This window comes from Struthio camelus, chromosome 26 (assembly GCF_040807025.1).
Source record: "Struthio camelus isolate bStrCam1 chromosome 26, bStrCam1.hap1, whole genome shotgun sequence".
NCBI classification, from domain to species: domain Eukaryota; kingdom Metazoa; phylum Chordata; class Aves; order Struthioniformes; family Struthionidae; genus Struthio; species Struthio camelus.
Genome location: NC_090967.1, coordinates 5690816 through 5712832, shown reverse-complemented (window position 1 = coordinate 5712832; position 22017 = coordinate 5690816). Strand labels below are relative to the sequence as shown.

At 55.1% G+C, this 22017-nt stretch overlaps 1 protein-coding gene across 8 annotated transcripts in view; it reads right to left on the bottom strand.

Moving 5' to 3' along the window:
• Positions 1 to 22017, bottom strand: part of MAST3 (microtubule associated serine/threonine kinase 3) — a 35941-nt gene that overhangs the window by 3589 nt on the left and 10335 nt on the right. For 3 of the 8 annotated variants that reach the window (XM_068919693.1, XM_068919691.1, XM_068919692.1), the window contains 25 exons: positions 15889 to 15977; positions 15286 to 15358; positions 14687 to 14707; positions 13260 to 13338; positions 12481 to 12638; positions 10245 to 10320; positions 9612 to 9821; positions 9422 to 9523; positions 8540 to 8672; positions 7682 to 7749; positions 7090 to 7175; positions 6341 to 6549; positions 5741 to 5879; positions 5221 to 5353; positions 4867 to 5032; positions 4353 to 4454; positions 3841 to 3963; positions 3372 to 3481; positions 3047 to 3201; positions 2638 to 2870; positions 2277 to 2477; positions 1836 to 2062; positions 1594 to 1716; positions 814 to 950; positions 253 to 434 (listed from right to left, as the gene is read on the bottom strand). In XM_068919693.1, coding sequence (XP_068775794.1) covers positions 253 to 434; positions 814 to 950; positions 1594 to 1716; positions 1836 to 2062; positions 2277 to 2477; positions 2638 to 2870; positions 3047 to 3201; positions 3372 to 3481; positions 3841 to 3963; positions 4353 to 4454; positions 4867 to 5032; positions 5221 to 5353; positions 5741 to 5879; positions 6341 to 6549; positions 7090 to 7175; positions 7682 to 7749; positions 8540 to 8672; positions 9422 to 9523; positions 9612 to 9821; positions 10245 to 10320; positions 12481 to 12638; positions 13260 to 13338; positions 14687 to 14707; positions 15286 to 15358; positions 15889 to 15977 — 3335 coding nt within the window. Of the gene's footprint in view, positions 1 to 252; positions 435 to 813; positions 951 to 1593; positions 1717 to 1835; positions 2063 to 2276; positions 2478 to 2637; positions 2871 to 3046; positions 3202 to 3371; positions 3482 to 3840; positions 3964 to 4352; positions 4455 to 4866; positions 5033 to 5220; positions 5354 to 5740; positions 5880 to 6340; positions 6550 to 7089; positions 7176 to 7681; positions 7750 to 8539; positions 8673 to 9421; positions 9524 to 9611; positions 9822 to 10244; positions 10321 to 12480; positions 12639 to 13259; positions 13339 to 14686; positions 14708 to 15285; positions 15359 to 15888; positions 15978 to 19405; positions 19661 to 20924; positions 21677 to 21705; positions 21938 to 22017 lie in introns of those variants that run through there. The other 5 variants (XM_068919688.1, XM_068919694.1, XM_068919689.1 and 2 more) reach the window with 4 other exon arrangements.

The following is a 22017-nucleotide window of genomic DNA, read 5'->3' as shown; positions in this document are numbered from 1 at the left end:
CGGTGCGGGAAGCTGCAGCCACGTCCCCCGCGATGCGGGGCACGCGGCAGGACACCGTGAGAGCGCGGGACGCGGCGAAGGAGCTGCTAACAGCTGGCAACGTGGCTCTGACCCCAGAAGCGCTGGCTGCATCTCTGCCCCTGCTACGGGGTGCCCTGAGCTCCTAACCCCTTCCTGCAACGACCAGAGCAAACAAGCACCCGGGACCCCACGGGCAGGGCCCAGGCTGGGGGAGCGACGCAGGCAAGGTACCTGGGGGCAGGTCTGGCGCAGGGCTGCGGCAGGGCGTCGTGGGGCCGGGGGACAGGCTGTGCGTGGGCGACTCCGGGAGGCTCTCGCTCGATGACAGCGAGTGGTGGAGGCCGGAGGAGAAGCTGCGGCTGGTGTGCAGGACCGTCGACTGCTTGGAGATCTTCTTGAAAAGGGACTTCCTCCTTGGAAGAAATCAAAGGCCATGGGAAGGATTTCCATGGGCAGGCTGGTCAGAAACAGCAGGCACAAGCACGAGCACTGCTGCTAAAGCCACTGAAGGCACGAATAGCCTCAGCCTCTCTTTAAAGCTGGCAAACCTGCAAGTCTGCAGAGCCAACGCTGTCGGGACTATCCACAAGCATGCTACAACCCTCCACCGCTGGGCTCTGGGGTGTCTGAGAGCCAGGCGTCCAGCCGACTCCGCTCATGGCAAGGCATGGCTCATCACACAAACGCCACTTAAGGAGGCAGCTGCGCTTTCCCCCTCCCAGTTCCAGGTGGTGTTTCAACTCCAGGACACCCAGGGACAAATGCCATTTTATCCACTTTGTTTCCACTCACCTGTCCTGGCTGTCCCTTTTCCTGCTCTTCTTACTCCTTCGGGCCATCCTGGTCTTGGAGCTGTTTTTCCGAGCAGGGCCGATTTTTATGGACGTATTCTCCAGGGCTGTGGTCCGCAGTGCTACCTTATTGCCACTCTGAGAGGAAGAAAATGGGTCATTGCAATGTGCTGGGGGCACAAGGCACCGGATTTCAACCCAAACGACCTGCCTGCATCTCCCGCTTCGGCTGTCAGCGGAGGCGATGCCAGGGCTATGGCTGGGGCTCAGCTCTCCCAGGTCGGGGAACACGGCTCGGACGACGCTTGCAGCGTGAGCCGCACACCAAGGTGACTGTGGCTGCAAGGCAGCTCCGAGTCTGTTCACGGGAACTTGTGAGCCCCAAGCACCCCCAGTCCCGCGATGCTGAGCACCTCAGGTAAAGGTGTGGGACAGTGAAGGCAAGAACTGCCCTCTCACTATGGCCTGATCAGAGGAAGACAGAGGACACGTGGAAGAGTCAGGAGGCCCAGGCAGCTCTGCAGCCACCAATCGCTGGCACCCTGCTGTGGGCAGGCACACGCAGCAGGGTCAGACCCACGCTGCTGTTAGCACCGTCTGCGGGAGGAGGACAGCCTCCACTCCAGAGCCCTCCCGAGCTCTCGATTCCCACGCTCTTTAAGGTTATAAACAGTTTGCTGCTGAGAGACTTGACAGGCCTGATCCACTGGTTCTGAAGGCCGCATGCAGAGAGCTGAGTTTAAAAACAAGCTGGATGAACAGAGCAAGACAGGCTGCCTACCTTCAGCAACAGCTCCACGACGTCCCTGTGGACTAATCCCAGCACAGACTCCCCATTCACATGTGTGATGAGATCACCTGCTCTCAGCCCCGCTTCCTGGGCAGGGCTCCCATCTTCCACGCTCTGAAATTGAAGTGCCAAGACTTTGTTCAGATACAGCCTACGTTTACTCACGCGCTGCCCGTGGTCTCGACGCAGCGTGCAGCGTGCCCCTCTCCACGCAGAGCTCCCAGGCCACTTACCCACACCATGTGGTGCACCGTGTACACGTCGCTGTCCCCCATGTACACCCGGATGGCTCGCAGCGTGAAGCCGTACTTCTTGCCTGAGCTGTGGATGAGGATGGGGGGCCGCAGGCTGGTGATGGCGAGGGAAGAGTCGCGGCTTGGGGACGAGTCACGGGAAGACGGGTTGGAAGAGAGCGAGTGCGGGGAGATGGGGCTCATGAGAGTGCTGCTACTGAAGTCATCTGCAAGCAAGAAAAGAAGCCGGCTCATCCTGGGAGCACTATGGCTGTGGGAAGCCCGACTCCTTTCCACACCGTGCAGCATGTGTGCTCAGCCCCATTGTAAGGAAGCCAAACCCTCCTGGACAGCTGCAACACCCGCAGTGGGGCCAGGGAAAGCCCCGCGGCAGCCGCCCCAGCAGTGGCGGCTGCTGAACGAACCCAGCGGCCCACAAACCTGACGTGATGATGAGGGACAGGGCTGAGACAGAGGCAGACTTGGGCACTCGGCCGCCCGGCGAGGCTCTCTGCTTGTCCAGCACGTCCTTCTGGCTGCTCAGCCGTCGGCTGCCACCTGGCTCCAGGCCCCGGGGAGCAGAGTTCTTGGTGCCAGTGCTGTTGCTCCGGAGGCGGACGCGGTTCAGGCTGACAAGATCAGCTGCACAGAGGGGAGGAGGAAGGAGACAGTGAAATGACTAGGGCCACACAGGGGGCAAGTGGTGTCCCTCTGGGATGGTGCAGAAGAGCTTGAGCACATGGAGAAAGCAGCCCTGTGCCATTAGGGCCCCTGGCTGCACCAGCGTCTGCAGCCTACGCACCAGATAACGCAGAAGACTTCACTGGTCCGCCTGCCCCTGCGTCAGGATCTCCCAGCACAAACGTCGGTCTCTCTGGCTTGGAAGGCGCCAGGCAAGGGCTTTCATCTTCCGAGGAGAACGCGAACTTCGGCATGGTCTCCAGGCTGTAGGTGCTGGTCAGAGCGGCAGGGCTGTGGCTGCGCTCGTGCTGGGAGGAGTACGGTGTGGAGCTGCAGGACGTCCAAGATCGGAGTCTGCTTAGCAAGAGAAAGAGGGCTTAGGATACCAACGGTCGAGTGAGGTGGCTGGTAACGACTCACTGCCATGTGCTAGGACATGTCCCGCTGTGAACCTCTGGCAACCCCACAGCACTGATACAAACCCCTGCTCAGACACCTCTGTGCCACGTCCTCCCCAGCTCAGCACTCACCGGGTCTCTGGGCCTGATGGGCGGCTCCTGTCCTCATCTCCCGAGCTCCTGTCCCATCGCTCTGCCCTGTCCTCTTTCTCCTCGCTGTGACTCCGTTCCGAGGATGAGAGGCTGAGATTGGAGTGAGTCGCCAGGTATTCGGAGCTGCTGTAAACCTGAAGGAAAGGCCAGCAATCAGAAAACAGCAGAAACCTAGGAGGCCAGACGGTGCTGCAGGATTCCTCTGGCTTCCAGGGGACAGTCAGCCAGGACAGCAACGTGCGTGTCACTCCCCGGCCACAGGGCCAAAGCCTGTCTTTAGATCACAGAGGGCAGATTCAAATACCTTGCTGAAGCGATGGGAGCAGGAGGAGAACTGGCCAATCTCCACAGACGATTCCTCATCGTTGGTTTCTTCATCCTCCGAATCCAAGTGGCGGTACCTCTCGGAGCGAGCTGAAAGCAAGAACCACAGCAATGCCGGCTGTTTCCTGCCTGGCAGCGTGCAAGCTCCTGCCCTGTTGTGGAGCCCCTGACCCCGAGAGGAAGGGGCTGGAGCGCTAACTGCGCCCTGCGTGGAGGTATATTGTGGCTGACAACCCAATCCCAAATCTAAGAAGGCTTTGGGACGAGAAAGTAGCACTCTTTTTTTAAGGCTGAGAAGTCTGGAAACAAAACTAAATCTGTTTTGCAACCTAAGCCAGGTTGTGAAACGACCAACTTTATCCAGGAGATTTTCATCTCCTGCCAGAGCATCCAACCTGCTGCTGGAATAAAGGATTTGAAAAGAGGGAAAGGAATGCATTTGGCCTCACTGTCAAAGTAGCTGGTGTCATCCTCCGACTCGAGTTGGGGGATGAATTCTGCCTTCTGCCGGAGCAGCCCGTTCCAGTCCAGGTGCAGGAAGAAGGAATGGTGCTTCACCTCGTGCGCACCGCCTAGCAGGCAGAGGAAATGCATGTTAGGAGGGACAGCGCGCAGCCCGAAACGCTAGCTCCTGCTCTCGACCTGCATGGCACGAAACCACTCATCCGGCACCCTCTCCCCCAAAAGAGCAAACGGCTTAAGACAGGATGGATCTGCAACCTGCACTAGCCTCTGGCTTCCCAGAGCAAACCCTGACCAGAGAGGGTCCAAGTACCCTCAACACGGCAGCACTTACTTTGGTTTCTGTAACACAAAAGCAAATGCCTTGACATGAAATAGTAGTGTGCCAAGCAACTCCCAAACACTGCTCAGCCTGGAGTCATGCAGCCAGCTCAGGTGATGGCCCCACACATGAGGAGGACCACAGTCCTGCCTGGCGAGGCAGTCAGGATGCGCGTACCGGTGCCCAAGCGCTCGAGTGGGCACTGCCGCAGCAATCGTGTGATCAAGTCCTGAGCGTCAGCAGGAAGAGCCTCGTCTCCTTCAGGCCATATAATTTCATCTGAAACAAAAGGGAAAACGAGTCTCAGCCTCCACTGAGAGCAAAAGACTGGGCTAATATGGCAGCATAGGAAGAGTTTGCATCAGACAGGGTCTCGTGACGTAGCAAGTTCACAGGAGAAGTCACTTCTGGGCAAGAGGAAATCCACCAGGAGCACGAGCAAAATAAAGCCATCCTCCCAAATCAGCAAATTTAGCCTCCAAGACCCTCACCGACTTTAAACTGAGTCTCACACAAGGTGGCTGCAATAAAGCCTAATTAAGAGTGCTAGGAAAAGGGTAAAAATTAAGTGGGCACAAAACCAGCCAATGAAATACTGAGCACTTTAAGGAAGAGCCATGACTGCCGGGCTGGCCAGGAAGAGCAAATCAAGTAGCCGAACTGCCACCGTACAGCAGCTGCTGAAACTCACCGCTGATCACCTGCCCAAAGAGCTCCTCGGGGGTGTCTCCAAAGAAGGGGACGCAGCCCACCAGGAACTCATACAGGATGATGCCCATGGCCCACCAGTCGACAGGCTTCCCATAGCCCTGGATGAGGATGACTTCCGGAGCGATGTATTCTGGAGTGCCACACACCTGCATGTGAACAAACAGCGCTGCTGACACCTCTGCACCCTCTGCAGTAAAACAAGGCCTTTGCATTGGCCCGGGGTCTATTCTGGTGTCCCGCAAAGGGAAATCAGCCAAGTAGACCAGAGCCAGCGCTGCCACACGCCCTAATCCTTTGCCCTAACGCCATGAGCTCTCAGGCATTTTGGACCTACCTGCTTGTCGATGAACTCCCGAGTGTCCTTCTCTATGTGCCCTTCGTACAGGTTTGTGGTCATATTCATCAGGCCAATCTTTGACAAACCAAAATCTGTCAGTTTTATGTGGCCCATGGAGGTGATCAGCAAACTGAAAGAGAAGACGGACACACAAGAGATGTGGGTGTTTGTTTCCCGGGGGTCCTGAGCAGGACCAGCGGGAGGAGGACAGCCCCACACATCTGTCCTGGCTGGATGCAATGGCACACAGTGAGGATGGAGGATACGGAAACCCGCCTTTGGGCATCAGCATTCACTTGCCAAACTGCAACCTCATTCTCCTTTATTTCCCAACTATCCCTTGTGTATGGAGGCTGAGAAGCAGAACTGGGGCGCTACCTGAAAGGGCATCTGCCCTTTTGTTAACGCCCTGGCCTTGGCCAGGATCGGTCCATCTTCACTGAGAACAGCACGAGTTCCTCTCTTTCCCCATTCAGACCCAGCCCACCCCTTGCTCAGGCCTGACCCACGTCCTCACTTGTCAGGTTTGAGGTCCCTGTGCACAATGCCGTAGTTGTGGAGATACTCCAGTGCAAGGACAGTCTCCGCGAAGTACATCTTTGCCATGTCGACTGGCAGCGGGCCCATGTTCTTCAGCAGCGTGGCACAATCCCCCCCTGTGGGAACACGGGTCCTCCTGAGCCCCGAGCACGTGGGGCTCAGAAAAGGGAGAGCAGTCACTGGGCAGGGCTACACCACCTGCCCTGCCAAGCCGGCAGGGCTCCCAGCACTAAGCGAGACCTTCGCAGCCTGCCTCGGAGCAGCTGCCATCCATGGGCACTTGTCAGAAACTCTCTCCTATGTGAGCAGCACATCCACCACCTTCATCAAGGTGAGAGACTCAGAAACACAGGAGAATCTCTCTGTGCTTCCCTCTGCTGCCTGCTCACTAAGCAAAGCAGAGCAGGAGCCAGTGGGGTGGTATTGGTGCTCAGACACCTCTCTGCGTTCCTGTACACAGGAGGGTGTGTACAGGAAGACATCAAGGGTCTCTCCATTCACATCCACAACAGAAGACTGACAGATGTTTCCATTCCCCCTCCCTGCTGCACCCTCCAGCCCCAAACCCTGTTCTCACCTTCCACGTACTCCATCACCATGCACAGGTGTCGCTTTGTCTCGAAGGAGCAGAACATGCTGACCACGAAGGGGTTCTCCGCGAAGGTCAGGATGTCCCTCTCCACAAACACCTGCTGGATCTGGTTCCTCAGGATGAGGTTCTGCTTGTTAATTTTCTTTAAGGCAAAACGCTGCCGTGTCTCTCTGTGCCTCACCAGGTACACGGCCCTAGGGCAGAACAAAACAACTGGGCCTCAGAACATGCCCTCCAACGTCCAGGAGCGAACACAGTGCCGTAGGGCTCAGACACAGAAGGCTAATGGCAGCTATGGTCAGGAACAGGCAAATCCAGAGCACGTGGGCTTTGGAGGTCTTTACAGATGGAAACAACCTGTAGACACAAGGCTTCCTCTGCTATAGGTAACATGCCATGCACTCTGTTCACCAGGCTGGCTAAAAACAATGTTTCCAGGCATGTTACAAACACCTCTAGGCTTCCTGGGGAACTGCAGACCCTGCAAACCCGCTTCTTCCAGGCTTGCGTGCAACGACAGTAGCAACACAACGAAAGGCAAGAGCTTTACACATCAGCTGCATCCTAGAGGGCCGAGGGATTCTGTAGGATCACAGCTGCACCACGTTCCTGGAGGAGCTGACGCTGCTCAGAGCTGAGCAGTTCTCATCTGGATATTTGCTGCTGTGACCAGACCGCACAGGGCAGCCACCAGCTCCCGCACAGGCGCGAGGGCACAGCCCTTCCTCACTCACCCATAGGCCCCGTTGCTGATCAGCTTGATGGTCTCAAAGTCACTCTCGCAGGGTTTCTTCCGCGGAGCAGTGGCTGAAGGCTGGCTCTGGACAAGAGACACAGAAGGGTTTTAATGTTTCCCTGCCTGCTGGCACTTTGCATACGGCTGTACTGATTGCACACAGGAATTCGTCGTGTCTGCAGCGCCCAGGACCCTGACATAGACACGGTGCAGCTTCCAACGGATGTTCCTGGTCCCTGACCAGATTGTCCCTGAGCCCTCCCTATCCACGAACCCCAAACCAGAAGACAGAGATGCTTTGCAGACCATGGCCACAAAGCCAAACCTACCTCAAACAGGGGGCCCATTCCACGCAACACAGCAACAACTCAAGAGAGACTAGGGGTGGCTGTGAAATATTACTGATAAAAACACCTGAAGACCCATACATCAGTCACTCCCTTGTGGAAGCGATGATCCTAATTCTTGTCTTCCAGACTAAGATAACACAGGAGCTGCTCTGCAGGCAGGTTGCAAAGAATTACAGGCTGAAGTGACACAGGACAAAGCTAGAGGAAGCAAGTGGGAAATGCCAATAGGACTGCGCTCACCTCACAGACATCATCGTTCTCCGGTGTGATGGTGTTCCCACTGTCAAAGTGATCCAGCTGGACCATTTCTGCAGAAGACAGTGATAATATTCACCTTCTTCTTCATGCTCAATCCCCACAAAAATAATTTCCCAACAAGCACTTTCACCCTGATCACTGAGATCCCCGTGGGGATTTAGTTACATGCTTTGTCTGAGCTATTGTGTGGAGAAATTCAGGTCATAGCATTAAGAGGTTAAACATTTATATAATTCTCTTTTTCCATAGTCATTGCCGTGTTCTTCAAGGATTACGGTTCCCCCAAGGCCTTGGCTTCCTATGGATTAAGTGTTCTTGAGATTAATCTACTTTGCTGAACATGTAGGGAGCAATAATGAGAGATGCTGGGCTGGCATAAAGACTTGAACTCCACCTGGGACCCACAGCCCACCCCCCTCCGGCCCATGCCTACTGCCTGGAGGTCACTTCAGCCTTATCCCCCAGGGCCTACTCCAATATTACATATTTCTCAGGTATAATCCCTTGGCAGGCAGTCAGCCATGGGCTAATAGACCGTTTGGGGAGGAGGTGCAAATGGGAGAGGAGGAGGGAGCCCAAAGAAGGTGCTGGGCTTACTCTGGAGGGACCCGGTGGGTTGCCACCCCACTTGCACACAGCTGCCTACGACCTCCGCTCTGCCCTGCAAAGCTGCCACATGCCCTCCCCCTAGCACAAAGTGCTCTTGGAAGTGGTCGGCCCTGCCAGGCCACCACACGCCATCCAGTCTCAGGCACCTATCTGGAGCAGGCCTGGGAATCCGTGTCCTGCTGCCCTCTGCCCAGGCCCTCTGCCAGGCGACAAGCCCAAGAGCTTCCTTACCTTCCAGCGGGTCCTTGACAAGTCCCAGCTGGCTGATAATATATCGGGGAATGTCGGTCTTTATTCCCTGGCCAACTTTAGCGTGTCCTTCCGCAGCTTCCAGGAGATGATAGAATTCCTCAGGATCAAACTCCTACACAGAGGGGAAACCAAACACAGTCAAAGAACAAGTCTGCCTTCACTTTGCAAAGTTAAACCTGTCCTCTGGGCCCCATCGATAGCCCCTTTAATTGGAGCACAGGCTCTGGATGCTTGCAGGAGAAAGCTAAATGCCTTGCTCCTGTTTCTAGCATCGTGCCTCTAAGCTTAAAGGGTAAATAAAAAAAACGCAGCCCTATGATCTGGCCTAGGAGGGGAGATCTTAAAGAGAACATGCCAGCAGCATGCTTTGGCACAACAGCTTCTTCCAGCTGCAGAAAACGCTGGAAACACTAGCCAATTGGGCTCCAAGAGAGAGACCGATCAAATCTGTAACCACAGGATTTCAAATCAGATTCATCAACAAAGGAGAGCGTTTTAGAAATTGAGTGTAACGCGTAAAAACAAAAATCGAATGAGAAAACTTGCATAGTAGTTTACATCTCTGCACTCCACTGGGAAAATCCAGCCTCTCCTCTCCAAGAAATGGCTCTAGCACTGTAAACAGTGTTAGCTTGCCTCTGTAGGCCAGCCAGGCTGTTAAATTGCAGCAACTGCCATGGCAGACTGACCAGGTTGAACAGAAAAGGCTCTTTCTACTGTGACATCTCCTCTCTGGGCAGATGCAGACCATAATGGAGATCACACAGCCTGGTACTGTCCCAGGGTCACTGCGGAGGATGCAGATGTAAGCAGCTCTGAGCGCAGAGGTGCACTGGCGATGTGGGAGCTGCTGGCTCTTACCAGGCACTCCAGAAGGCGTGCAGGGCGAGAGATTATTATCAGCAGCTTCCTCACCAGCTGGTCAATAAACTTCACTTCCTCGCTCTCCGAACGCTCCTGAGCCTGCCAGAGAGGAGACGGAAGCCAGCAGAGTCACCAACAGCCTGTGCCCCCAGGAGACAGGACTGGGCAGGAACTGCCCCACACTCACGTCTCTGAGCATCTTCTCGAGTTTCTCCTGCAGCTCCATGAAGTAGCGGGAGGTGATGAGAGCCCCCTGGGACTTTGCCAGGCAGTCCCGGGCCAGTTCGATGATCTGGTGGTGGATGAAGCCCAGCACCCCATCTGCCAGCGGCAGGATGCTGCTCGGGGAGAAGTTCGTGATAGTGTCTTGCAGACGCTCTTCCATTTGGGCCGTGGCCTGCAAGGACGGACAGACGGTGATGCCCAGGAACACACACCCCAATGCCACATTCAGGGTGTGGCCAACAGAATCGCTGTTCTGGGGCTACCAGCTCCTGCAGTTCCACTATCCATGCGCACACCACAGCCTGCACAGCCCCATCTGGGACCAGGCTTCCACCAAACCGGAGGAGCTCCCCAATATCTCGAGAGACTGCTGTTTGCGTGGCTCTGTGATGAGGCAGAACCATATGCCTCCGTCTCCCCAGTTAGCTACCACGTCTCCAACTGTCTCTGTCATAGCTACCAACACTATAGATACAGCGCCCCTGTATCTGTATGTTTTATCTTCCAGCACAGAGAAGTGACTTTTTGGAGAAGAAGTTGTCAAAATGCGGTGGAGGCACTCACGCGAGTTGTCCTCGCCAGGCCAGGCAGTTACCTTGGGGAACCGCTCCTTGTAGACATGGTTCATCATCACAATCTCGTTATCAAATGTTCCACTCGTTCGTCCAGGGCTGTGGAGGGAGGAGGGGGAAGAAGCCAGTTGCATTATGAGATCTAAGTCATTTACAGCTATGCAAATAGCAACTGCCTCTGGAGAGTCACCACAATTTGTTCTCTCTTCGTAACTCTCGATCCCAAGTGTCACAAGCTGTTAATGCACATCTGAGCTGAGCACTCAGCCTTGTGCCAGCACTTCCAGCAGCATCCCTCCCCCAGCACGCTGAACGAGAGCGCCCTGGGGCCTCCCCACCGCAGCACACAGCACGCCTGCCAACACTGCTCAGCTGGCTCAGAGCGCTCCCTCCGGAAATGCTCTGCTTTCCCAACTTTAGCATTTCCTTCCCCCCCCCCCCCCCCCACCAAGAGGCACCCTGGGCAGAGGATGAGACAGCCCCACACACGAGATTGCATGCTAGCTGTCAGGTCCAGGCAGCATTAACCTTCTGCAGACCCAGGTCTTCAAGTCACTTCAAAATTCAAGGTCACTTTGAATCCAGGTCTTCAGAACTGAAAAGCTAATGCATTAGTCACTTCATTTTAAACAGATAGTTCATCTTTCGCTTCCTCTCATGCTAGAATTTCTGCTTCAGTCCCTGCTGTGATGTCAGTATTATAGACAGCAACTACAAAGCTACTGGAAAGATGCCTAGACTGCAGCCAACTGCAAATAGGCAAGTATTTGCAGACATCCTGGATTCCACAGCTTGTTGCTGCAGTTGCCTTTTTGCAATTCACTGGTGATGGTAGAGGGAAAAAAAAACAACCGAAACCCCACTCTCTCCTCAGCAGAGGCAGGGATCTTCAGGAATAAAAGCGTCTCTCTCATCCATCACGTGCCCTTATCTAACCCTGCCTCTCAATAGCCTATAGCACTAGCAATGGGTCCATAATCCCCTCGCCCAAAGCAAGTCACTGGAGCAGCCAGTAACTCATTAACTACGATATAATAAATACCACAATCAGGACCAGAACCAACCCACTCACTACCATTAAGAAGTGAGTCCTCACTCAGCACACGAGCTCTATTTTTCCTTTGTACAAGCAATAGCAACCACAGAACTGGCGTTTCCTTGGTGAAAGAGTCACAACCTGCAAAATCTCTCAGATAATTAATCTGATTTTAATGAAATTTCAGCAGAGAACACACAAGGCCAGCTACAGCGCTGCCTCCATAAATCACAGCAAGTGCGAGGTACAAAGAGAGTCTTGAATGTTTCACAAAAGGAAAAGAGGATTCAACTGAAACATCCCCTGCAAAAAGCACAAACTCCCCGTGTTTGACAGGTAGAAGGTTGATCAGCAAGCACCCCTCGTGCAGAGCAAGGCCTTGAAGGGGCAATGCAAAGCTCAGAGGTCTGTTCGTTCGGCCCACGTTACGCTACGGCCCACAGCTTTCAGCTCGCCACTCTCCCTCTGCTCTCTGGCCACCACACAAAGAGGCCGTGGAGCTCAGCCCCCTGCACAAACTGCGCTGTCAGGATCCCTGAGCAAGCTGTGCACCCACCTGCGATTCTCGTTCCGGAGAGGCAAAGGCTTAGCAGGGGAGGCACAGCCTACAGATGTGCCTGCAGCGCTCAGCTTTAATACAGTTAATGCTTCCCAATCCAAGCACATAAACAGGCTTTTTAATCTTTTAAGGGCCAGTCAGGCTGGCGGCCTCTCAGCCATGCCCCTGACTCAGCCGCACGCTCTGCAAGGACAGCTCATGAGATGCACTCAGAGCAGATGCCACGACTTGGTCTGACCTGTGGTTCCCCTCTCCGCTGAAGCCTTTGAGACTACTCAGCAAGAGGCTGTAAAATGACCTTTCTGAAACAAATTCCAGTTTCTCAAACCTCAGCCCAAGAAATCTGACCTTAGGTGTCATCTGTTTCCAGGAAAAAAAAAATGCCACATCCTAGCAGGCAAGAAACTGCTAAAAAACAGGCTCTGACTAACAGGCACGGAGTTCTACCAGACTCCCTTGCAATGGGAAAAACTGCATCACGGTTGATCAACGTCACAGGTCTGGCCAAGCAGGACCAGGACGTCCTAGGAACAGCTCACGAGAGCGCAGAGCCCTTGACACACTTGTAGAAGTACCTGTGTAACGTCATGCCAGTGCCATGGGTACCACCCCGGCAGCCTGCTCCCCCATGCAGCAGCTCACGGGTAGCTGGCAGTTTAGGTACCTTAGGCTCCTGGATCGTGGCCGCAGGCAGGGTGAGTGCCGCCCCTCCTCGTCCGTGACACTCTCCGTACTGCGGAAATGCTTCGAAAGGAAATGCAGCTCATCGGGGGTGGGTTGGTACGGCAGCTGGTGCAGACGCTCCTGGGAGGACGAAGACGACTGGAAAGAACGACAGAGGTGGGGAGTCAGGAGGCAGCTCCGTCCCTCCGGGGCAGCAGGGTGTAAACCAGCCTAGTAGACTGGAAACACTGATGAGCAGCCTGCAGAACTGCTTTACACAGACCACCTACGCTCAGTAATGTGAAAAATGGAAAGCAACCCCAAACTATACGAACTGAGGCACTTCCTAGCCCAGCCCAGCCCAGCCCAGCCCAGCGAGGTCTGCACGGCCCACTCCCACCCCATCCCCAAACCTGCAGGACTCCAGCTCAGCACGGCTCTGTTGACCCCAATCCACATTTACCCGCAGCATCCTCAGCAGCTCCTGCCCTGCCTCTTCTACCCACATACAAGGTGCCCCCCGTGCATGCTCAAACAGGGACACGCAGCGAAGCTTTAATGGACAAAAGGAGCTGCTGCCATTAGCAGGACTCTCTAGCTTTCTTAAAAGGACATTACGAAAACACGATCCAGCTAAAGCATGCGGTCAGCAGAGAAGCTCCAGAGAGGGGCTGTCTAGGAACTGGTATCACAGACCTCAGGAGGCTTTTCACACGCTCCCAGCTAAAGCTCAAGTGTTTCAGTTCTTTTCGCCTGCTACCACAAGAGAGCAAAGTTTACCGAGACAGTGGAGCTGGGGGTGTTAGTCCCATAGCCAGACGAGGGTAACGAAGCCAGTGACCACCTTCTGCCATCAGCCCTGCAAGTGCAAACACAGGTATCACACACAGGAAAAAACATATAAATGCAAATAAAGAAATAATGTCAGAGTGATAAGGATGGGAAAGAGAACTCGTGCTTGGCTCTAATGAGAAAGCCAGCGACAGCTCCAAAACCTCTTTTCCAAAGGGTCGGAAAATCAGTGAAATAAACAGCGATTTTGCACAGTTAATTTTCCCAAGTAAGGAAGGCAGCTCCACAATGCCAGCACACAGGTGTCGTTCCTCTCGCAGGGGGAGTAAATGGTGAGCAGGGGTCCCCGCGAAGGGGCACTGCTCGGGCTCGGCAGGGTGGCGAATCCAAAGTGATCCAGCAGCTGCCTGCCCTGCAACAGCTCTGCCCTGATCTCCCACATGCTGCACTTCAATGGACCCACTTCAGAAGGCAAAAAACGTGAGATTCTGATTTTTACTTAGAACAAAATTTAGGCTTCTGGGACTCTGTTCTACAGAAATCACGATTCCTAGGGCTGCGTTCAGAGAGAACACGTACCCACTGAGAGCAGAGCCAACTTATAAACAGGAAGGCAAACACTTAAATGTAGGCGAACACTTCCTCTCGGATACTTTTTTAATGGACAGGTCAATGTCCAGGTCAAGATGAGGCCCTTCACCTCTCTGTGCCGTTTCCCATGTGAACACAGCAATCGGAGCAGGGCAGCTCACGGGGCCGAGGCCCGCAGAGCTGGCAAAGCGCTGACTCCTACGCCACCGCCTTCGCAGCGCTGTGTGTCCTCGCTACCCGCAGGCCTCCTTTCGGGCTCGCACGCTCTTTGCCAGCGGTTTGGCTTTTTGCTCCGTTACCAGCATGGAAATCAAACATAACCCTCCAGCTTTTTTCCACGTGACAATCAATGGGTTAACGTCATCCCTCTGCCCCCACATGTGAAATTAAACACAATGTCTTGGCACACTAGTGGAGTCAACAGTGTCGGCTGGAGAAGGGAAGCAGGAAGATCTTCCATGCAGACCCAGCCAAGCAACCCAGCTCTGGATGTCTGCTGAGTGTCTGTTTAGACTTTGGTGGGAACGTTTTGAGTGGGTCAGAATTTGGGGCTGAACTCGTGGCCGCTGAGAGTGTGACAGGAACAGAGCAGTCTCTGTTCTTGGAGCTCCAGTCACAGAGCAACGCTGCAAACCCAGCGGCGTTACTGCAGCCAGCACGATCTGGACTGTCCTGCCCAGAGATGCAAGGCATAAACACAAGGGAAAAGAAGAGCAGGGATATGCCAAAGCGGAGCAGATGTTTCACGTGAATATAGCCCCCTCTGAACAAGCCCTTCTCTCTGTCCCCCTGCCCACAGAGGCCCTGCTCCTGCCAGTACTTGCCTGTCAGTCCGAGGAGCATGGCTGGAGGGTGGTGGGAGGTTCCAGTCACAAGAGAAGGGGCACCATGGCAGAGAAAACAAAAACGGAACAGGAAACGAGGGGAAAAAAAAAAGAATAAATCACTTGAGAACAAGACAGCAGTCCCAGCTCGTGGATTTTTTGGACATTCTCCTGGGGACCAGCGCAAACCTGACAAGAACACAACTTGCAAACTCCAAGGAGCAAAGGGAAAGATGAGGATAAAGCAAATAGTGGGGAGAGCCCTTTCAGCTCTTGGGATCTTTGAATCCCCCCCTCCCCCCAATATCCTGCTCTACTTCATAGAGGGATGCAGAAATGCCATTTTCCCCATTGTAGCAGCCGGCACTGGGAAAGGGCTGTCTGGGCTGTGCGTTGGCTCAGAAAACACAAGCCTACCCCAGCGCCCACAGCCACAAACACTGCGTGAATGTGGATCCCTGCAGCCTGGAAGCCCGTCTATTTCTAACTGCAATCCCTTGCCCCAAAGAGACCCAAAAGAGAGCGGATTCCTCCGTTAGCCTCATTTCAGGGTGAACTGTTAATGCTCCTGGAGGAGGGAAAGAGGACCCAGGACTCACCTGCGAGCAAAGGGGAAGTTGACAGAAGTGCTAGCGGAGAAATTGCGCGGGCTGTCCAAAGGGCTGCTCCCGGCTGCAGGGAGAAAGTGAAAAGTGAGCACAATCTCTGCCCAGCATATTGTCTGCGATCCGGCAGCTGTTCCTTCAGATTAAAGAGTCGGGGAGTAAATTGTTTCCTAAACAACCCTTCTATTCCCTCCTGGAAAATAAACCCGCTTCCTGCAGACAGAAACCAGCCTGCTGGGAGGTAACTGCCCACCACAAACAACTGCACTTGCAACAAGATTAAGACAGGCCTCCAAATTCCTCTCCCCAGCTGCCTATGGCACTTCGCAATGGGCAAAATGAACTGAATAGACCCAAAGTCTTCAGGGACTGCCACCCCACACGGCTGAGAGCCAGGGGAGGAAACAGGCACTACAGCAGAGATGGTGCTGCAGCTCAGCCACCCTCTGAGAAGGAATTTTAACCTTTGGGCCCCTTGGCATAAGCCACCCAGTCCCACTTTGATGCATTTCCAGGGAAAGTCTCCAAAGAAACCCTATTCCGAGTAATTTTGACAGACGCACAACCCATCTCCCACCCCTACAGCATCCCCCTTACCTGTAGGCACTGAGAGGGGGGAGAGAGGACGCGAGAGGGTCGGAGACGGGGTTCCCACCACTAAGCTCTTCCTGTTGTTGCTTCGGCAACTAGAGATGAAAAAGGGAGAATTAACTGTTGGGTGGCAAAGCAAAGGACAGGCATGGCTGGACAGACTTCGGGATCCAAGACTCGTTTTCAGCCAGTGCTTTGCAGCCCCCTGCTCCAGCTCGCCTGGGTGGCAGCAAGGGGACGGCTAAGCCTAGCCCAGGGCACGGCATGGCTGCGGCTGCAGCATCGATTGCAGAACTGCCACCCCAGGGAAGAGCATGTCCCCAATAAAATGCTGCTGGAGAAGGGCCAACATCATCATTTTAAAAGACAAACCGCCTAGTCAAGGTCCCACTTCTGGTTTTGGCTAGCTGGGGAGGGAAGATGCATGTAGACAGTTGGGCAACGCTAATCGGGCAAGAATAGAAAAAGGGATCTAAAAAAAGGAAGTGATGGAAACGCCATGCCGTTTTAGGCCACAACCAAACCTACTTTATAGTGTGGAAAACGTCCCCCAGTTCCTATAACCCCCTACACTTCACATTCTCCACGTCATACTGGGGAGGACAGTCAATCCCTGACCCCTAAATCTTTGCCGTGTCTCTAAGCGCAGGCACAGCCACCCCAGCAGAGAAACCCCACTGCCTTTTCCTGGTCTGCGGCATCGCCTTCCCCCTCTGCTCTGCCCGCTCCACACTCACACGTGTGGAGAAGAAATACCCGCGAGAGAGGTTTAGCTCAGAGGCACTTCTTCAAACCAAAGGCAGGAAACTCGGGCAGAGGAAGCCAAGCATGTGACAGAGCCGGGATGAAAAGCAGCTCCATGCACGAGCCCAGCCCCGTCCGCGCTCACAGCACTGCCACGGCACTGTGCCAGGCCCGGGGACGGGATCTCCCACTTGGCCAAAGAGCCACGCTTGCAAGCACCTGCCCCCTGTATCACAATCCACGCTCCCAGCCTCAAAACCCACGAAACGGCAATTCTTCTTACAGGAATTTCATTTCTGCTTTCTTCTTACCCCTTCTGCAAGTCACAGCTTCAAGGCTCCCCTTGCAAGCGTGCGTGCAAGGGCCACGCTTGGAAGACCACCTGCCATAAGAAGATGCTGCAGCCCTATTCTTGCAATATGCAGCCCATTTAATACAATTAGCACATTTACACCTCCTTTCAGTCCGCTGAGAGGGAAGCCAAGCTATGCTCAGTGCAGAGCAGAGTACCAGCGATTAGCTGGCACGTAAGCACCAGCAAGGTTTCCCCTCACAGAGACCGCCTTTGCAGATCTCTTCCTCCCAGCCCCACATCTTCTCCTCTGACCGGCAGCTTCTTGCCCGCAGCCACTCGGAGAGGCTGATCGCCACCAAGCCCTGCATTTCCAGCCAGGTTCAGAGGGACACACCGTTGGCTGCATGGGGTGATGCTCTGTTAAACGGAGGAAGCACAAGCCTCCGACGCTTTGCCTGGAAAACCTCCTTTTAGGTCAAGTCCACGTACCCTCCCGCAGAGAGTCGCCCCTCCAGCTTTGGCTGCAGCGCTCCATCACGCAGCTGCCGGGTCTTTAGGAAGAGCTGCACTTCGGCATCTCTAGGGAGACACGCGATACAACCGGCTTGGAAAGGAACAGACTCGGCTGTCAGGATATTCCTCCTCCTCTGAGCCTGTTCGCAGCCCTCAGTTGTTGTTTCATGTTCAAGCCTGCACACAAACTGGGCCAGCCTCAGACTGCCTCTCCCCTGCATCTTTATTTTATTCACTGAGCCCTCCTCAAAAGCGAGGAAACGTGCCAGAGAAACCAGATTAGGGGAGATTTTTATAAATGCCAGATCAAGGACACAGCCCCATGAAAATTTCAATATGCCCGAGAGCCAACTTTAAATAAAGTAGGTCAAATTGCATTTCCTGTGTATTTGCTTCCTCAGGCTGCAAATCCTGCAGAGACAGTGTAGAATTTCCTTCCCAGGCTGGAAATGGAAACGTGCACGGACGCTACCAATTAAAGGACTTTGTTTAACATCGGGAGGTGGCCACCAAGGCCCAGGAGGCCTAGGGAACGAACACAACGGGAAGGGATTCTCCCTAGAGCCCGAGCGCAGAAAAATTACACAGTAACCACAGCCTCCGAGGGACAAAGAGCGTGTTCAGCAGCGTGCCCGCTGCCTCCCTGGACAGACTTTCGCTGCACCGCTGCACCGCAAACACTGATTACGTTAAAGGTCAGAGACTGACCCAGTCCGCTCACGGCCACTGCATGTATTTCAAGCGGAAAACCCAAGGTCCGCCGCAGAGCCTGGCCTCAGCTGCGTGTACATCAGTGACACGAGGCTGATAAGACTTTCCAAGTCCGCTCTTTTTCCGACCGGGTCCCTCCAGAGCGAGCACACGTGCTCAGAGCAACACCAGGCACCCGGTCACCTCCCGCTCTCGTCGTCCAACGTGTGCGACTCCTCACGTTCCCCCAGCTACGGGATTTGAAAGCCGTATTTTAAATACCCAGCAATATGAGTGAGCGGCACAGGGAGGGGAGAACTGGTTTCTAAAGGGAAAAGATTGATTTAACCTTTCAGAAGAGCCTCCGTGCGGCCTCCTCTTTAAAAGCAGGAGCCCCAGCTCCTTCACTTGAGGCCAAACATCTCAGCCAAGCTGGTGACCAGGGAGGCTGGTCCAGGGCATCCTAAAGATACTCGTCTCCAAGCTGCGTCCTCTGTGAACCAGGGGTTCCCGGGATGCCTGTCTAGGACCGCATCACGGACCTCCCCGACCTCCGCGGGAACACCGGCACCCAGAGCTGTAGCACCAACAATCGCAACAGCTTTGGATGGCTGCAATCCCGCCCGCTCGGCACTGGAGCTGAGGGCTCAGGGAGAAACCTTCCCAGGAGCATCCCGGGATCTGCTGCAGGCCATGTCCTCCTCGGGAGGCTCCTCCCGGTCTCCCCCGCAGCAGATGCCCGAACCTCTCCCGCAGCCAGCACCTTGCGCCAACCCCTCATGCCTCCCTGCTTTTGCCTAGTCCCTTCCTTTAAGGGAGAATTTAACACAAACTGCAGCACTGACAGCTGTGAACCCGCGCCCCAGCACCCATCCCAAGGGCGATAGCGAACCGCAGCTTCTTCTTGATAATCCTGCCGAATGGCTTTGCATGCCGCACGCGTAAACGAGACGCTGCGAGCAAACATGCTCCTCCACCAGAACGGCCCAAGCAGATGTTTATTAACCAGAACGGCTGCGTAAAGCAAGCTTTCGTGTCGCTCCGCTGTTCAGCGCCGCCGAGGGCTGCTCCGGCTCTCTGCTCACCGGCGAAACCCGGTAACCCGAGGCAGGCAGCGCGCGCGCGCGTGCCGCTCTGCTGCGTCGCCCTAACCGGGGAGGAAACGCGGGGAGCAGGGGCTGCCATCGCCGGCCGGGCAAGGCAACGTGCGGTCTTTGGCAGCTCCGCGGTATCCTCGCGTGCTCCCGCTTGGGAGATCTCATTTTGGAAGTGAAAACAAACCTTTGGCTAAGCAAGTTCCAGTAATCGTTGCACAGACAGAGTCTGATGTTTCCTGTTTCCGTGCACTCCACCCTCGGCACTACAACCATCTTGCGCCACTTTAACCCTGCTTTGCCTGATGCATCATCTACTGCTGGTTGCCTTCCTCTCAAACGCATAAGCCGCAGGCTAAAAACAAGCCCGCTTAGCCTTCAAGGCAGAAGTTTGGGCTGCAGTCCAGCTCTCGCTGCCATCTATGCCTCCATCACTAATTGCACACTTGGTAAATTTTACCAAAAATGGAGTGGAAAATAGCAGTCAGCATCTCAAGAGCTGCTCGCATGCGGTGACATGTTGTCTGTACAGAGTATCGCCAAAGTTACTCGGAGGCGGTGGCCTCAGCGCTGCCGTCACCTTCCGGCGCTTTTGCAAAGGATGTGGAAAGCGTGCGACAGCATCTGCGGCCCAAAAGCTTTTAGCAAAATAATGTGTCACCCTGCACGAGGAGGCCACTTCGGAAGCGAGGAAGTAAACACCAGCGCGGGCTGGGGACGCGCATGTGACTCCCCCCCCCTCCCCTTGCAGCACCCAGCCCCCCGCTCCAGCGCCACAGGCCCGTGACGTCTGCGGTTGCCAGAGACCGAAACACGGTGACACTAAGCCATCAGGCTGTAGGTAGGGCCAACACCGGGGAATGCTTGTGACCCGCAAGCTAACGGTAGGCCCACGTGGGCTGCGGGCATCCTGCTCCCTTCCTGCTGGACGGACGCGCACGTTTCTCCAGCGCGGTGGTAAGGAAACCGAGAGCCCATCGCTAAAACTTCCCGGGACTGCAAAACGGGAAAGCAACCTGTCGGATCCCAGCCCGGTGCCTGTGACCTGTGACAGTGTGAATAACAGGCAGAAAGTCAGCGGTCGGTGAAAAACGAGCCCAGCGTGCAGGGAGCCAAGAGAAGCGCAGGCGGCAGGTTTCGCCAGCAGCGCTGCCAGGAGGGTGTGAGCCGACCGGGCCGGGCGCCGCGAGCCCGCCCCGTCCCCCCGTTCGGTACGAGGTCGCGGGCGGGAGCGCGAGCCTCAGCTGCCTCCTTCCCAGGGCTCCCGTCCGGCACCAGTTCCAACGCCGCTAAGCGGGCTGGGTAAGCCGGTGAAACGCAAGAACTGCCGGCAGGAGAGCAAAGAGCAGGAGCGCAGGCCCGAGCGCATCCGCAGAGCGGCGAGAGCGAAGCCCCGGCCGACCGAGAGGGGCCCTACGTCGCGGCCAGGCTCGGGCGGACGCAGCAGGCGGTGGGTGCCGAGCGCGTCTGGGCCGGGCACAGCCAGCGGCGAGGCACGCGCCTCTGCACGGGCGCGAGCCGGAGCCACGCCGCCGAGCGAGCGCCGCGGCACCGAGAGCAGGCAGAGCCGCGTTTCCAGGGCTGCGATGCTACGAGGGACGCAGTGACTTAAGCAAGTTGGGGTATACCTACAAAAGCCAGAGTGTATAAAACCTAATCCTAAGCCTAGAATTTAACTCCCCCTTGCAATGTTTCCACCTTCCTACCCTACGGGCTTCACACCATGGATGGCCACGAAGACGACGGGAACTGCCTGCAGCGTGCAGAGGAGGGAACGGGCGTCGTCGCAAGCACAGGGTCGTTCAGCTCCCAGATCTGTGGATAATCTGGGCTCCTGCGTCTCTTCTTTGGGTGGCTGCAGACAAATTACTTCTCCAGATCCCCAAAGCAGGTGCATGGCACTACGGTGCCACGTGCTTTGAGACTCGGGGGGTTAAAAGTGCAACATATCACAGTTTCCTCTCTCAGGAAAGATTTGTTTCCAGTGAGATAATTCTGTGCTTAACATCTAAACCTACTGAACCAAGCAGCTTTATCCAAAGTTTCCACGCCGTTGCTCAGCATTTCTTCTCCACTGCACTTGTGATTAAACCGTACTCCGTTGCCTCCAGAAAGCGAGAGCCGCAATGGGACACGCTGCAGAGCAGCGTCTAAACGGCTAAGCACAAAACGCTGCCGGGCGCAGGCTGCGCGCCCAAGCTACCAACTTCCCGGCACCTGCACCGCTCAGCTGCAGCCCTGCTCCACCGTTGCTCAAGCATTGGCGGCACAGCCCTGCCGTCAGCAAGAGTTATATCTAACCACAGCTCGCTAGAAAGACGCTAGCTTGATTTTCTGGGCCAGCCCAGATTTTAATAAGGCAATCTGCCCGGGCTGTGCGCCTCGCATCCATCTGCAGAGCCACCATGGCCCTTCTTCTAACCCAACCCAACCACCTTCTCTCCAAGTAAGATTTAAAGCCTGATAGCGTGGATGCTCTTTTATTACCCAGTGCTGGAGCGTGGGAGCCATACTGCCGGCACCTCCAGAGAGCGAGGACTCGAATCTTCCCAAGAAACCGCAGAATTCCCTGGGCCAGAGCTTTACAAAAACATCAGGTCAATACTTCCTAATTTTTTTGCTCTAAAGAAGATAGGCAGGAAGAAAACAGTCTAAAGAACTTGCCTAACCTCTTGCATCCTCGAACAAATCACTGCATCTCCCTGCGCCTCAGGTTCCCAGTAATAAAATAAGGCGATGGTTACCTGCTATGTCTTCTGTCCCGTTTGTCCACGGTGAAGAGGCTACGTGCTAGGGGCT